Source organism: Xenopus laevis, chromosome 3L, assembly GCF_017654675.1.
Source record: "Xenopus laevis strain J_2021 chromosome 3L, Xenopus_laevis_v10.1, whole genome shotgun sequence".
NCBI lineage: Eukaryota > Metazoa > Chordata > Amphibia > Anura > Pipidae > Xenopus > Xenopus laevis.
The window spans coordinates 102,658,133-102,675,861 of NC_054375.1; the positions used below are offsets into that span (position 1 = coordinate 102,658,133).

General features: G+C 40.8%; 1 protein-coding gene across 1 annotated transcript in view; it reads left to right on the top strand.

Annotated features, from left to right (window-relative positions):
- The window catches only part of apba2.L (amyloid beta (A4) precursor protein-binding, family A, member 2 L homeolog), a gene marked incomplete at its 5' end in the record, with an annotated part of 109,485 nt that overhangs the window by 63,516 nt on the left and 28,240 nt on the right, over positions 1-17,729 (top strand). Inside the window, 2 exon segments of the mRNA NM_001093697.1 lie at positions 1,036-1,122; positions 5,388-5,573. Of these exon segments, the coding sequence (NP_001087166.1) occupies positions 1,036-1,122; positions 5,388-5,573 (273 nt within the window).

Here is a 17,729-nt window from a genome sequence, read left to right on the forward strand (position 1 = left end):
TATGTAATGTTAAATTATAGGTATCTCCTCATACACACACTTATACGTTTATTAAAAAAGTGAAGATTTATTTACCATAGACCAAAGTTTTAAGAATATGTATAGACCATGTTTTTATTATATACTCATTTATTTTCAAAATGTACATTTATTCTCGAAAGCTAGGAGTAATGAGCTATATTGGGAATAAACACATTACATTAAAGAAGACTTAAAGTCCCAGAACATCTTTTGCCAATTATTTTGCATGATGACCCAAGGCCATTATACTTGTGTTCCTTAAACTGGGACACCAGAATCACTTGTTACAGGGACATTTTGTGTGAGATTTATCCAGATTTCCCATACATGGGAGCAGTTGCTTCTGCTATATATATAGAACATATTTAGAGTACACTTACTTTGCATTTAAGTTTAAGATTTTTTTCTTTGGAGGTAGTGTACAGTAAAAACAATTTTCTATAATTTCTACTACTGTTATATAATTTCTATGAAGTTAGGGTTGGTTATTGGTACTGTATGTTTATTCAGGAGAAGTTTACTAAATCATGTATGTTAATTCATTCATTCTGATGGGAAAAGGTGGGCTTTGGGATCATCAGGAAGAAGTAATCAAAACAATGACCTAGGCTGGCATAAAATGTAAATCTCACAATGTAAACATAATTTTAATAGCGATCCTTCAAAGTGATTATGTTTGCATGCTGGCTATCAACTCACTGGGTTATGTAATAAAAGGCTCAGTTTGCTACAGGCCTAGTCATCGATAGCAACCAATCCGCTGTATTTAGTGGTAACCTGTTTAAAAGCAAACGTCTCATTGGTTGCTATAAGTTACTGCTTCCTGGAGAAAAGTTGTGCCGTTTATTACATTTGGGTGTATGCAACACAAGTGCACAACAGAAAATATTTGTGCACCTTGTGTTAAAAAGAAATTAAAGGGAATATTTTCTCGGTTTCATTTCCAAGCTATTATGTGGCAAATATAAAGGATGCCTTTTAATCTTTCTGTATGTATGTGTTTTTTTTCTTTAGAACTCTGAGGGAGATTCACAAACATTAACAGAAGTGGATCTTTTCATATCAACACAGAGGATTAAAGTTTTAAATGCAGATACCCAGGTATGTTAGATTGGGTGCTTTTCTGTATTCTTTGGTTATTACTGCTTTTACAAATGTATGCTTTTGGGCTCAACTAGAGTTGCTACCTTTTTTGCCCATAATACCAGCTTTCATGGTGCAGGGAGGGCCACAATGTCACCTGGGGGCAGGGTGATGTATTTGTTTGGGGAAATGGGCAGGCTGGATGGGGAAATATGTGGAGCATACGGGAGCCTGAAGGGATTAATTGGGAATTAAAATTTACCAGCAAGTACAGTACAGTTCATTTGTAAATCTGGCCCACCCTAGATGATGATTTACAATCTAGGATAGTCAAATATCAGCCAGGTGGCAACTCTATACTTAACAGTTATACAGTTATATATGAAAAAAGAAATTACATTATTGTTAGGAAATGTTAAAGTTGGCATGAATTTATGGCCTTAGTGATGCTGGGACTGTAAGAGGTTGAAATCCACAATAACTTTCAGGCATCACCTTTGGCATCGTTTTACATTTTTACAAACAGAACAGGAGAGGACATATTGGAATCATTTATGGCCAGCAGATGAAGTTCTAATAAAAAGATCTTTATTGCACAGATCTGGTGGAAAACATAAAGTTCAGATTTTCAAATCCCCTTCATCTTTGATAACGCCTTTACAGTGTTTCATAATATAAAAGCAAAACTGACTTTTATTAAAAAAAAATGCCTTGCAAAAATACTCAGACTTTTGTCCAATTCACTTACCGAATAACAAGATTTCCAGTCGCTGCTAATAAAAAGCATCCCTACAACATGTTCTGCCTCTGCTTTTCATAACCAAGGACTAGGCATCTAGAAGATAAAAATCAATGACACAAAATACACGGAGATTCAGTAAGAGGATCTATATCAGTCTACTAAAAACCTGCAGCGTCTACAATCGTTTATCTTCCAGCAGCCAAAATAACAAACACAAGGCTAAAGTAACAGTCGACCCACTCAAAAACAAAAGGGTGCTACAACGAGCCAGTCAAAGCCCTCAACTCAATTCAGTTGAAAATCTGTGGCACTACTGAAAATTTAGACCCACAAGAATCTGCCAACTAACCTTAAATACCTGGAGCAAATATGCCTGGACAAATGTTTCTTTATCCCTTCCAGACAGAGTATAACATGCTTACTCAAACATGCTTGAATCTTTTATTGTTGCAAAATGTACTAGTTCAGTTTTGTGTTTTTCATAATATTTTTTTTCTAAAAAAATAAAACAATGTCACAATAAATCACTCATTTTGTTTGTTTAAAAAATCTGAATGTTAAGAAAAACAGCTGACAGCAAGAAAGATGTTTTGCTTTTTTTACTACTATAAACTGTATATGCACAGTGTTCTCATGAAATAAGCGACAGGTGCCTCTGCATATGGCATAGTCTTGTTGAGTTAATTAAATAAGTTAGTTAATTAAAACTGCTCATATATTCATTAAAAATAAACTTTTCACTGGAGCAGGTGGTGTTTTTGGTATGTTGCAGTCAACTCTGTAGATACTGATTGCCTTAATAGCTACCATTGTGAGCATATGCATTCATTATTTCTTTTATATTCTATAAATTAGATTGTTGCCAATGTTATTAAAATAGAATCCATGACTAAGCTGGATAGCACTGCTGATTTCTATAAAAATGTGAAGCCTTCTATATTTTCCCCTTTGTTCCTCTCATATGTTCTGTTAACAGTTACTCTGTAGCAAAAGTGAGCTATGCCTTGGTTTTAGGGTGTAGGAATTTCAGGTTTTTATATTGTTTATGAACAAAATGAATAAATTGGTATAGCTGCCCATCCAACTGCTTCTTTTGTTCTGTATCTCTGCTACTTACCACACTTCCTTATCCACTGTAACCCTATCTTGGCTACAAGACAAACAAGCCTTCCCAAGCTAATGAACAGTAGAACATGGGTCACACTAGATTATCTCCCCCAGTTGAATCTTCGCTAACTGGAAGAGGAAGGCGAGGGTGTTCACAACTACACCTCTCTTGCTGTTGTGTAAAAATAAAGATAAAGGATGCCAGAGATTCTTGCAAACAAAATGAACAATGGCTTTATTGTCAAAGCACCACAGGATTATACTCACAAGCCATGGTAGTATAAGTCACTGATGAGCATGTCAGACATAAGGTGGCCATACACGGATAGATCCGCTCGTTTGGCGATGTCGCCAAACGAGCGGATCTCCCTCCGATATGCCCACCTTGAGGTGGGCAATATCGGGCTGATCCGATCGTGGGCCCTAGGGCCCAACGATCGGATCCTAGCGTTCGCCAAACGGGCGGTCGGATCGCGGGACCGCATCAACGAACAGATGCGGCCGCGATCCGACGGGATTTTTAATCCCATCCGATCGAGATCTGGCCGACTTTCGGCCAGATCTCGATCGGGGAAGCCCGTCGGGGGCCCCCATACACGGGCCAATAAGCTGCCGACTCGGTCTGTCGGCAGCTTTTATCGGCCCGTGTATGGCCACCTATAGTCATAGGTAGAGCAGAGTTCTATGACACCACTGTGGAGACAGCCTGTAGGTTTAAAGGATCATCTTAATGGTTTCTTAGCCAAGTGGTCCATATCCCCTACAGTACAAATGGACCAGGGAGAAGAATATAACCTATATCCCTATTCAGTACTGCATTCCCTTCACTTAAGGCTATTACAGTCTAAGAAAGAACTACCTCCAGCTACCAATCCTTGTTGGAGCACAGGCTGCTCTTTCTAACTTTTCCTAACTGTCTTACATTCTTAGAATGTACTGTTACAAAAACTAGTCCTGTAACTGACTACCTTGTTCAAGGGGTCCCTTTTTCGACATTGACTGGTAGGGTTTTCCCTCTAAAGCAGAAGAGCTTTACTGGACCTTGTTGATACCTGGCTCCCTAGTTAGCAGAAGAAGGCCAAAGAGAAAGAACCACCCCTTTCTAAGCACTATTTTAAAGTGTGACAGGAACATGGATATGCTAATTATATTGAAAAAAATAAATAAATATATATATATATATATACACACACACACAATACACACACATATACATGGCCTTCTGCCTAGTAACTAGAGATATTAACTAGCAGGGATTTAAGACCAGAGGGCTATTGATCCTATGCATGCCTACAACCATATTTTGGCTTCTGTCCTAAGAAAGACTACCGTTAGAGTTAAAAATATTAATTTCACATTCTTTCATGCAAAATTTCATCTGCATATACAGTGGATATTGGTCTGACTTTTGGTACGATTTTGGTACTTAGGTGCCACACACAATATAGAAATTTGTCTTCTAAAAAATATTTCTTTTTAGCAATGTGAGTGCATTTTTCAGTACCTGTTACAGAAATATCCTAATAGTCAAACACTGCATCAAGATGACATGAAGCTAGAATCTAACAAAAGCTAACAAATCAAGAGAAAATTACAATGCTGGGACCATAAGACAGATAACACAGAGCCATCTTTGTGCTGAGAGATGATAGGACATTTCATAGCTGTTCATTTTCTTGATTGCAAAGTCACAAGATGTTTGACAGTCATAAAAACAAGCACATAAAAGACGTGTCTCACCAGGAAAGTAATTTGAACTCAGGAGGAAAACAATGGAGCTTTGTGATATATACCATAGCTTGATGTTATTCTCTGTGGATAAATTAATCGAAAGAAGATCTGTGATTTCTAGAATGGGGAGGTATTAGGGGGCTTTGGAGAAATTGAAAAAGACTATGGGGCTGTGCAGCACTGTGCTCCACTGTGATAAAATCTTCATCCTTGCAGAGATTGCTCCACAAATTTACAAAAAACATATCTGTTGTAAATGTGCTTGAAGCTGTCTCATGCAGGACACCCAGATGCACCCACAACTGCCAGATGCATAGCAGGTGCACCCAGATACTTCTTCTAACAAAAGTCAACTTGTCCGTTTTGGTACCTGTACCATTGTTGCATATCCTCCTAATGGCCTTGTGTCACACACACATTGTAATTAAAAGTCACCTCAGTTCCCTTTCAGTATGTTCAGTATGTTTGAGCACACCCTTGTTGAACAGATCTTCTAAATGAGAAGACAGATTTTGCTGCTAAATTTGAAAATAATAACCCTTCCTTGGCCCCTTTTCATTGCCCAAGCAGGTTATGTTTGTTACAGTTCCTCCTAAGCTTAGTTTCTGGTTATTGACCTGCTTGTTCTGAGTCCGTTTTTTTACAATTTGCCTTATATTTAAAAACTAATGTATAAAGTTTTTGACTTGCTTTCTCTGTTTAGGAAACAATGATGGACCATGCACTACGGACAATATCTTACATTGCAGACATTGGCAACATTGTTGTTTTAATGGCCAGACGTCGCATGCCTAGATCGGCCTCCCAGGACTGTATAGAAACAACACCAGGAGCCCAGGAGGGAAAGAAACAGTATAAGATGATATGCCATGTATTTGAATCTGAGGATGTAAGTAAAGAACATATTACTTTTGTGCAATTTTGCAGAATGCATAGACAAAATCATTTAATATCATGACAAAAGCAGATTTTAATGTGCATCAAAGTAGCCATCTAAAAAACTGTATAGCAAATTGGTCATTAGAAATGCACAAGTTGGGAATAAAATCAGAAAGGCAGGTAATTCTGTGATGGTGGTAGATGATTTTTCATGACTTTTCATGACCAAATGTCCACAGAGCATAATACTAGTATTGTCTATGATTTTTACTGCAAGCATAATTCTGTATGAATGTATAACAGGAGAAGGCGAAGATAAAAGGGGAATTCTGAGTGTGGGTCAAGGAGGACTTTGAATAGAAGGGTTGGTTGTTGTTGTCCCTCAAGTGAATTACCCAAGTGAAATCTTGGATCATTTTTTTTGGACCCAATAAAATGCATGCAATTTAACTTTTTGGTATGCAAATTAATGTGATATGTTCCATGTAGCTAAAGGGGTAATTTCTCCTGCATGGTAGCTCTCTGTACATAGTAATGCTGGTTGGTTCTTACTCTTGCAGTAATTGTGCTTAATTTCTAGGATTATAAATATTAAAATACGTTTATATACCAGGGCTAAAATATTTTATTTTTTTGTTATTCGCTCATACATTATTCAAAATACAAAATTAATTTCTGTTCTCAAGCGCAGGCTGCACTCCCTAGCTTTACCTGTCTGGGGACTATGAATATCTAAATCAAAGATGGACAACTTTTCTTTTTTATTTGAAAGTTTCTAAAGTGAGCTCTGAAATCACCATTATTATTCTGTGAGAATTTTTTAACAGTCTGTGACATTCAGAGTGCAGACTAGAGCATGAGACCTGCATATATCAGGAACCTCTTATTAGCATTAACATTGGTGATTTTTTTTTAACATTAAAATTATTGGAAAGTGTTTATGGAAGTGTTTATGGAAGTTGTCTAGACACCCTTTTAATCTCTGCAAAAAATATGGGTTTGACAAATATGTGATTAAAGATTGGCTGTGCTGTTTAACTACAGCAGGGTTCCACACAACAAAGTACAAAATGAAATTGAAAATGAAATTGTGTTCTGTATTACGCAGACCTTGTTTGACTGATTACAGTATGCAATCCCCTTATTTTAAACCAATATACCAATATATAATGCATAAAGCTTATCCACTTTTTTAAAATTTTCAGATTGTACATGATTTTTGCCCCCCTGAAAAACTGTACTACTGTATTCTTCACTGTCATTAGAAATGAGCAGTATAAATATTAAATGGCATAACTTTATGAAGAACAGATCATAGCAAACAAATTTACTTGTTTTCTTTTGTTTTTTTAAGTAAGTGGATAGTGTTTTTTCAATAGATATGGTATACTTAGATTTTGCTAAGGATTTAATGCAGTGCTTTAGAGAAGAGAAAGCAGTGTTGGCTGATCGCACAAAATTATTCATAACAACAGAATCCACATTGATAAACTTGTGATATAGGTAACGTAATGGCAGATGAGATTTCATGCAACCATTTAATATGATCTATGGGATTTAAAAACACCCTTAATGGGCCTAGGAGTACAGACAAACCCCAATTTTAAGTACCCCCCTGTTTTACATTTTGCCAGATTTTACTATTTTTGAATGCATTTCAGTGGGAGCACTTTTCAGATTTTAAATATGAATTTCCGCATTTTACATCTTAATTTTCCCCCATTTTTCTCCTATGAACGTGACTTCTCCTGAGTGTTTTTTTTTATCAGTTTATACAGGTTTTTACACAAAAAAACACCCATTTTACAGTTTACTGAATTTTATGGGGGGTTTTCCACCAGTCCCCTGTAAAACATTATATCTAGGGTATATACATTGACAAGGGGACTTGGAAACTAACTGAGCCTATGAGTAAGTGCCCCATTAGGCACGGAACGCGTTAGGTCTTATGTCCTAATACATTTTCTACTTTTTTTAAAATTTAGTTTCTTTATTATTGGAGATCCTCACATTCTTCCTTTTGGATATAGTGCTTTGGACATGGAAACTAATCCCATTTACAAAGCACTTGTAAGGTCATATAAAATATACAGTGCAGTTTTGGTCTTTATTTTGTTATATTAATCAGGCACTTAATGGGAAATACCATCTTTATGTATACGTATGTAGCGCTATAGTAAACTGACTTGCGTGAGGGCAGTTTTAGCTACTTTCCTTTGTGGGCTGAGACCACCGATGAGCTCTCTTTCTCAGGGGCAAGCCCTCGCAACGCGGTGGAGGCAGGGTGTAGTGTAACTGTAACTGGGTGCGATAGCACAATGATGGGCGCCAGTAGTTCTTTAACGGTTGAACATAGAACTGTATTTATTGAACAATAGCACATAGATCATTTAGCACATTGATCCACAATGGAGAATAGAACATACACAGCAGCATAAAGGAAGCATATACTCATAGCACGTATAGGCTGAATCCACACAGGCTAGGGAATATACAGCAGAGAGTAAGTTGACAGCATGTGATGGGTATTGCCCGGTTTTCAGGATATCTTCCAGTGGCAGCCTAGGGGAACTCCTGACATCCCTATCTCAACACTTGGTTCCTTACTCTGGGTCAGTATTACCCTGGGATCTTAATCCCTCTAATCTCCTCGGCGGAGCATTGAGCTGCTCAACTAAATAACCTCTCTATCACTCCTAGAGTGATCTATAATTGAGTATAGCTGTCTAATTACTAGGGCCAAGGCGCCTAGGGTCGACACTACCCATTCCCTTCCAGCCTGCTTGGTTGGGCTAAAGCAATGGACCCAGAACACATGGTTCCTAAACCTTTTATACTCTGGCACAGTGCCATCTGGTGTACACTGTGTGAACTACAGGGGTTACATAAGCACAGGGTCCCCATAAGGACCTTTTAGGCATCCATATAACTAGGGATGTGCCTGTCTGTAAAGTGTAAGGGTGTCTAAGATTTTCACATCCCTACACATATAAAAGGGGACTATACAATAAATCAATAAATTCTGATGCTTTATTCACCAGGAAAGGCATACCTTGAGAGATTAGAAGGAAGACATTTGAAAGGTATTTTGACAGTGAGAAATGTGAAATTCTATAACTGATGGTGTTGCACTGAAAAAAAAATTGTGTGACTTTTTTTTAGTGAGAAAATGCAGATCTGATGTTGATCCATTTTATTAGTTAGGATTTTTTCATCCTTATTGGAGAGAAGTTTAGAAGGTTTTTTTCATCATTCTCTGGATCAGTTAGAAATTAGGTTGGATTTATGTAAGATTTCTCTTTAGCTGCTTGTCTAAGCCAGTGACCCCAACCAGTGGCTCTCGAGCAACATGTTTTTCGCCAACCCCATGGATGTTGCTCCCAGTGGCCTCAAAGCAAGTGCTTAATTTTGAATTCCTGGCTTGGAGGCAAGTTTTATTTGCATACAAACCAGGTGTCCTGCCAAACAGAGCCTCCTGTAGGCTGCCAGTCTACATTGGGGGCTACCAATAGTTAATCACAGCCCATAATTTGCGACCCCGGGAATATTTTGCATGCTTGTGTTGCTCTCCAACTTATTTTACATTTCAGTGTGGCTCATGGGTAAAACAGGTTTGGGATCTCTGGTCCCTGGCTATATCACTGCTGTAAATCACAAACTAATAATTCAGCATATGTGGTTTAAGGTCACATTATCTTATATATTTACAGTGCCTGTGAAAATATTCATTCACCTTGGACTTTGTTGCGTTACAACTGGTATTGAAAAAAGGATGCATGTTACTGAGATTTTTATACATAATATACTATAATGATACAAATCAATTCAAACAAAAAAGTAATTGTTTACATACTGTATGTATTGATCCCTTGAGTCATTTGTCGGTATAACAGCTTTTGGCTACAATTATAACTGAGAGTATTTTGGAGGCAAAAGAGGTACTTGCCTTATCTAGTGAATAAAGTACACCCTATTGTAAAATAAATATTATAAGTCACCGAGGAGTTCCATGACCAAATACAGGTCATGGAACTCTGAGGTTACTTCTAATATCCTCATATTTTTCCAACAAGGGGTACTTTATTTATTATAATACACAAGTTTTAGTAAGTCATGTGACAAAGATGATATCACTACTCACCATTTATAAACTGATGACATCACTAGTCACTGTTTATAAGAATATAATTTACAGGATATTCATGGCTCCTAAGTAGTGATGGGCAAATTTGTCCTTTTTCACTTTGCCAAAAAAATTGCATAATGCGAGTTTTGATGCCAGCGTCAATTTGCAGGCGTAAAAACCGATGGTGGCTACAATTTGACGCGTGTCTATTTTATCCAATTGCATTTGTCAATGGGCGAGCGGAATTGTCTGCAATTTCATAAATTTATTCGCTGGCGACGAAATGTGGAAATTTGCTGCGAATTCACGCCTGGCAAATAAATTTGCCCTTCACTAATTATAAGTGAATATTGGCAATTTGATCTCTAGTGCCTCAGCCTCCTCTGAAAACATTCCACACATCTTTGACCAGTCCCTCTCCTTCTCTAATCATATTAATAATACTGCCAAAACCTGTCGTTTCAATCTTAAACTCTGCTACCAGGATCCTTCTGCTCTCTCCTAAAAGGGAACCTGCTCAACCCCAACTAAAATCCTTAGCGTGGCTGCCTGTTAAGCAAAGGATAACAAACCCTTTTACTAACATTCAAAGCCCTTCGCTCCTCTGCCCTTCACTACATTTCTTCTCTTGTCTCGCGATATGTTCCTGGTCTTTTTCTCAGAGCCACCTTCTCTTCACACCATCCACATCCACTGCCACCTCTCATCTCAAACCCTTCTATCTTGTTGCTCCTTACCTCTGGAATTCCATCCCTGAATTCCTCCGTAAGCAAATACTCTCTCAATCTCTTCAAGATCCTACCTTTTGGAACACTAGAACATTAGCTTATTGCTGTGCCTACTGACTATATCTTATCTTGTGCACTTTTTCATCTCCAATTTGTGCCTGTATGATAGCCTCCCATATATATATATACACTTTATAAATAAAGACATACATACATACATACATACATACATACATACATACATACATACATACAACTGGTAGTTCTCAGTTCAGGTACTGGTGTCTATATTCCATCATCCTTAGCATTAGGTTGCTGGAGTGTGAATTAAATGCTATTGTGTACTGCATTGGTCTTTTCTGTTATTGGCATTGTGACAAAGAGCTATGTCCCAATAGGCTGCCTGTATATGATGGGAGGTATATAGCACCCAGCCTGAGGTATTGGCTCCTTTAAATCTCCAGGGTAAGACAGGTTAGGACCCTGGAGCAAGGATATAGTTCAGTATGCTGCCCAATTAGTCCGCAGGTGGGGCTGTTTAAGGGAGCCTGGCGGGGAGTGGGTGTGTGTTGTACTGGGAGTCAGAGAGAACCTCTGAACACACGCTGTGAAGTGTTTTGTGAACAAACTGTGTGTTTGACTGCAACTCCAAATGGCAAATGTTTGTTACCACCGCAAGGAACTTTCCTATGGACTGTAACACTGCAAACCGGTGAGGTTTACATTATTATTTGACTGTTTAGCACGGAAATTATGCCTGTTTAAGTTGTCCGGTTTGAACAATAAAACCCCAGGCAGGAGCCTGTTTCACTTTTGTTGCAAACCTAAGCCTCCTGTCTCCTCTGTAAGAACTGTTTTACCTGAGCCCTACCGGCTGCTTTGAGCTATTCCCCACAAATGGTGGAGGATGCGGGCAACAGAGAGACAGTGAGCATAATAGGACAACCATTGTTAAAAGGGCAGTGCTATCTGCTGCAGACTGTGGGAGTTGTAGTTCAACAACATGGAGGAACTTGTGTTGCAGCTGGCCAAAGTCAATGCTAGTCAGCAGGAGGCAAATGCTGCCCAGCAAGAGACCAATACCATCCAGAGGCAGAGTATGGCCACCCAGCAAGAGACTAATTGTTTGCTTGCAGCTCAACTGACAGCATTAGCAAAGGCGGTTGAGGCTGATCGACAACTCTTGACGGATGTGGTACAGCAGATGGTTGCACTGGGGTCCAATGTGTCGAGTGGGGCCCCTAACACAGATAGCTCCATTAAGGCCAGTCGTTTTCTGCAAAAGATGACGCCACATGATGATGTTGAGGCATATCTGCATACTTTTGAAAGGACTGCCGAGAGGGAGTCTTGGCCCAAGTCCCAGTGGGCAGGTCTGGTAGCGCCTTTTCTGACTGGGGATTCGCAAAAGGCATACTTTGATTTGACCATAGCCGATGCCAAAGACTATGACAAGTTAAAAACGGAGATACTCCACCGCTTGGGTGTCACCTCAGCCGTGCGAGCTCAACGGGTGCACAAGTGGTCATACCAGCAAGAGAGGTCTCCCCGTGCCCAGATGTATGACTTAATTCATCTTGTGAAAAAGTGGCTGCAGCCAGAATCTCTGTCAGCTCCTCAAGTCGTGGAAAGGGTCACTGTGGATCGCTTTCTGAGAGCTCTTCCGCCATCCTTGAGGAGATGGGTGAGTCATGCAGATCCCCAGACAGCCGATCACCTGGTGGAAATGGTGGAACGTTATATTGCCGCTGAGGACAACTTAGGATCGTTTCCACAACACCGCAAGCCAGCCACAAAACATCCATCTGCAAGGTCCCCAGGAAAAGCCAGTGATTCATTGCCTCAGGATACTGGGGCTGACCAAAAGGCTATAGAATGGTCTAAAGGAGCTGACAAAACTCAGCTGTCCCCTCCAACCAAGGGTCGAGGCCAAGTGCAATGCTGGCGATGTAATGAGTGGGGTCATGTTGCTGCCAGGTGCCCACTACCTGCAGAGCCCATGGATTGTCACTCGGCTCAGCAGGTGTCATTGTTTGCTCACCCTGCGTGCACCGCAGACACTGACTTGCATATGGCGGTGGTAAAGGTGGGTGGAAAGTCTGTTCAAGCTCTGTTGGATTCCGGGAGCTTAGTCACAATGGTGCACGCCAGTTTGGTAAGCCCAGACCAAGTTAATGAACGTAATCTTGGGGTGCTCTGTATTCATGGAGACTGTAAAAGTTATCCCACTGCTATAGTGACATTTGAAACTGTTACTGGTACTGCATGTCATGAAGTGGGTGTTTCCTCTGTTTTGATGCATAGTGTAATTTTGGGACGAGACTTTCCCCTCTTTTGGAAGCTCTGGGGAAAGGAAGGTTCTCCACAGGGGTCTGAGAAAGGGATTCCTAAGGATGCACCAGGGGTTTGTAAACCTAACTCAGAGGTAGTAACTGAAGGGGAGACCATGCTTGAAGCAGATAATTTTCCCCTAGAGGTACTAGCAGGTGAAACAGAGTTGCCCTTGGAGCCCTCCGAAGCATCCGATATGCCAGACTTGGAGGTCTCTCGGGTTAACTTTGGAACAGCCCAAATGAGGGACCCTACCCTGAATAGGGCCTGGGAAAATGTTAAGGTAATTAATGGTGAACCTCAGGAACCTGGGGCTGAGAGTGTATTCCCTCATTTTTCTGTCAGTCAAGATTTACTGTATCGGGTTGACAAAGTCCAAGGGGGGGTGGTAGAGCAGTTGTTAGTGCCCCAGCCCTATAGGCGAATGGTCTTGGACCTGGCCCACACTCACCCCCTGGGTGGTCACCTACGTCAGGAGAAAACCCAACAGCGAATTTTACAAAGGTTTTATTGGCCCGGTATATTTGCGGAGGTGAAGGGGTATTGTGACTCTTGCCCAGAATGCCAACTGTCTGCCCCGGTACCTCACTTCCGTAGCCCTCTAGTGCCATTGCCTATCATTGAGGTCCCATTTGAAAGAATTGCAATGGACTTGGTAGGGCCACTGGTTAAGTCAGCTCGGGGCCATCAGTATATTCTCGTAATTATGGATTATGCTACGCGGTATCCTGAGGCAGTCCCTTTAAGAAACACAGCCTCCAAAAATATTGCTAAAGAGCTGTTCTATATGTTTACCCGCACTGGCATTCCTAAAGAAGTCCTCACAGACCAGGGTACACCCTTTATGTCTCGGGTTATGAAGGAACTATGTAAGCTCTTGAAAATTAAACAGTTAAGAACTTCTGTTTATCACCCCCAGACTGATGGGTTGGTAGAGCGCTTTAACAAAACCCTGAAAAACATGTTAAAGAAGGTGGTAGATAAGGATGGGAGGGATTGGGACTGTCTCCTGCCATACCTTATGTTCGCCATTAGAGAGGTGCCCCAGTCATCCACAGGTTTTTCGCCCTTTGAGCTATTGTATGGTCGTCATCCCAGGGGTCTCTTGGATGTAGCAAAAGAGACCTGGGAGCAAGAGGTAACACCCCATAAGAGTGTGGTGGAACATGTTACCCTCATGCAGGATAGAATTGCTGCAGTCATGCCCATAGTCAGGGAACACATGCAGCAAGCACAGAAGGCCCAGAGTCGGGTTTACAACCGTTCAGCTAAGGTTCGAACTTTCAACCCTGGGGACCGAGTATTGGTTCTTGTCCCAACAGTTGAGAGCAAGTTCCTGGCTAAGTGGCAGGGCCCGTATGAAATAATCGAGAAAATAGGTGAGGTGAACTATAAAGTTTACCAACCAAATAAAAGGAAGAAAGAACAGCTTTACCACGTAAACTTAATAAAACCCTGGAAGGACAGAGAAGTCCTCACGGCTATAATTCAACCCCTTCCTCCTACCCAGGACGGTATACAAAAGGTGAAAATAGCTGAAACCTTGTCAGAGCCACAAAAGCAAGAAGTCAGGGAGTTTCTGCAAAGAAACACTGAGGTGTTTTCTGACATACCAGGTTGTACAAATTTGATAAAACATGATGTCATTACTGATCCTCAGGTTCGGGTCCGCCTTAAGCCCTATCGGATCCCAGAGGCCCGTAGACAGGCAGTCGACGAGGAAGTGCAGAGGATGCTGGATTTGGGGGTAATTGAGAAGTCTGTAAGTGAGTGGAATAGTCCCATTGTGCTTGTTCCTAAACCAGATGGGTCTATACGATTTTGCAATGACTTCAGGAAGGTAAATGAAGTCTCAAAGTTTGATGCTTACCCTATGCCAAGGGTTGACGAGTTGATTGAACGACTAGGTCCTGCTAGGTACATAACAACTCTTGACCTAACTAGAGGGTATTGGCAGGTACCAATGTCAGAAACAGCTAGGGAGAAAACAGCCTTTTCTACCCCACAAGGGCTCTTCCAGTATGTTCGTATGCCATTTGGCCTCCAGGGGGCCCCAGCCACGTTTCAAAGAATGATGGACCAAATTCTTAGACCTCATCAACATTTTGCCTCTGCTTATTTGGATGACGTGGTCATTTTTAGCAGGGATTGGCAAAGTCACCTCCCCAGAGTACAGGCCGTCCTAAATTCCATTAGAGAAGCAGGCCTGACGGCAAATCCCAAGAAATGTGCCCTAGGTTTGGAAGAAGCCTGTTATCTGGGGTACACTATAGGGAGAGGTGTTATCAAGCCTCAAGTGAACAAGGTGGAGGCAATTAAAGACTGGCCCCAGCCACTCACTAAAAAGCAGGTTCGTACTTTTCTTGGTATGGTGGGCTATTATCGTAGGTTCATTCCAAATTTTGCAAGCAGGGCTGCTCCTTTGACCGACCTGACCAAAGGGAAAGGGTCCACAATGATTAAGTGGGGTCCAGAGGCAGAGGAGGCATTCCATGATTTGAAAGTGGTTTTATGCCAAGATCCAGTGTTGGTCGCACCAGACTTCAAAGAGAAATTTGTTGTGCAAACTGATGCCTCTGGTGTTGGATTAGGTGCGGTATTGTCACAGTTAGTTGGGGAAGAAGAGCATCCAGTGGTCTACTTGAGCAGGAAGTTGACCCCTGCAGAAAAAAATTATAGTATTGTTGAGCGGGAGTGCTTAGCAATTAAATGGGCACTGGAAGCTTTGCGGTACTACCTTCTGGGCCGCCAGTTTGTGCTCATTACGGACCACTCTCCCTTAACCTGGATGTCACAGGCAAAAGAAAGAAATGCAAGGGTCACACGTTGGTTCCTTTCCTTGCAGAATTTCAATTTTACAGTGGAACACCGAGCAGGCAAACTGCAAGGTAATGCAGATGCCTTGTCAAGGGTCCACTGTATGGTGGCTAATGGTGTCCGAAACCCCGGGTTCGAACAGAGGGGGGAGGTATGTGACAAAGAGCTATGTCCCAATAGGCTGCCTGTATATGATGGGAGGTATATAGCACCCAGCCTGAGGTATTGGCTCCTTTAAATCTCCAGGGTAAGACAGGTTAGGACCCTGGAGCAAGGATATAGTTCAGTATGCTGCCCAATTAGTCCGCAGGTGGGGCTGTTTAAGGGAGCCTGGCGGGGAGTGGGTGTGTGTTGTACTGGGAGTCAGAGAGAACCTCTGAACACACGCTGTGAAGTGTTTTGTGAACAAACTGTGTGTTTGACTGCAACTCCAAATGGCAAATGTTTGTTACCACCGCAAGGAACTTTCCTATGGACTGTAACACTGCAAACCGGTGAGGTTTACATTATTATTTGACTGTTTAGCACGGAAATTATGCCTGTTTAAGTTGTCCGGTTTGAACAATAAAACCCCAGGCAGGAGCCTGTTTCACTTTTGTTGCAAACCTAAGCCTCCTGTCTCCTCTGTAAGAACTGTTTTACCTGAGCCCTACCGGCTGCTTTGAGCTATTCCCCACAGCATATAGATTGTTTTTTACAGTGCAATGTCCATTGCTGTTTATTTTAAAACGTGTTGGCAGATTGCAAACAACACTTTAACAACATCATCTTGCTGTTAAAAAAATTCACTGGAATTCCATCTTACTGCGTTTGTAAGAGAGGTTTCCTCAAGTATTATTCTTGATTTAGTGTTTGTCTTGGTCTTTATTTTCTGGGCCTGCATTCAGATGGGCACATATTGCTTATTGCTTTCTTTCTTCAGCAATTTCTAAAGTCTCTGCATACATTTTGCCATCTTCATCTTCATTATGATGTGGTTTTCTATCACTTGCTTGATGAGGGCATATTGTCATCTTAGCCCTTAAATATTTTATGTCACTCTTTAGAGGGAATATAGTTATATTAATAGGGAATGTTAAAGATTGTCTAGGAAGTCTGGCAGTTTTCTCCGTTTTTTAATTTGACTTTGAACTTTGCAATCTGTTTCTTGCTGGCCTAAATAAGTGTATCCTCCTTTGACTTTAAAGTATATAATTATTCCATATGGACCACCTGGTGAGGTCCATGTATAGCTTCATCTGTTAGGCTATTGGAAGAGGGCATTTGTTACACAAAAACTATCTTCAAAAATTGATACCAGCTATATTTTGTACTCTGGTACTAAACTTGCCTGTGTAGTGGGGATATTCCAAGAATGTGTGACTGTTTAACATTCCAGACGTGATGAATTCAACTTTATTGGTGGTGCTTAGCCCAAATAAGGCAGATCCTCATAAAGCTAGTCCAGTTCAGCATCTACAGCACCTGTAGGTGGAACATGGACTAGAACACTGAAATGTTATTGATAGTAATTAATCAAACAAAGCACAGATGACACCCTTTTATTATACATAAATATTATTATATATATATTATTATTTATATATGTGGGATATGCCGTTTCTTCTGCAAAATTCATGTCATCAGTAGAAGCAATAGGAGATCTAGGTATTGTTTGATTAGAGTTTACCCATCCTAGTCCCTTTCTGTTCACTAGTGATGGGCGCGTTTTTTCTGAAAACGCCGATTTTGACACTGGCATCAAAATAAGCCCGGGTTCAAAGTTAACGGTTAAAAGTTAAAGTCAATGGGCGTCCGTCAACCGTCGCCGGCGTCCAAATTGTCGCCAGCGTCGATTCCAATTGTCGCCGGAAAATTTGCGTATTTATTCACCAACAACAAAACACGGAAATTCCCTGCAAATTTGCCCCTGGCGAATAAATTCATCCATCACTACTGTTCACTTCAAGTTTATAGTTCATAGTGGCCTATGTTCCAGTGATATACTTCATTTGTCAGTATCTTCTGTGAAGTTGCTGGAAATTGTTGTTATGCAGTAGTTAGAAAAGGTTTCTACTCATAGCCACTCCTACAGCAGTGTTTTTCATTTCTTTCACACTTGAATAGCTTGTGTGGGAAGCTGCATGTTATTTGTCTATCACTGATATCAAGTGATAAATACTAG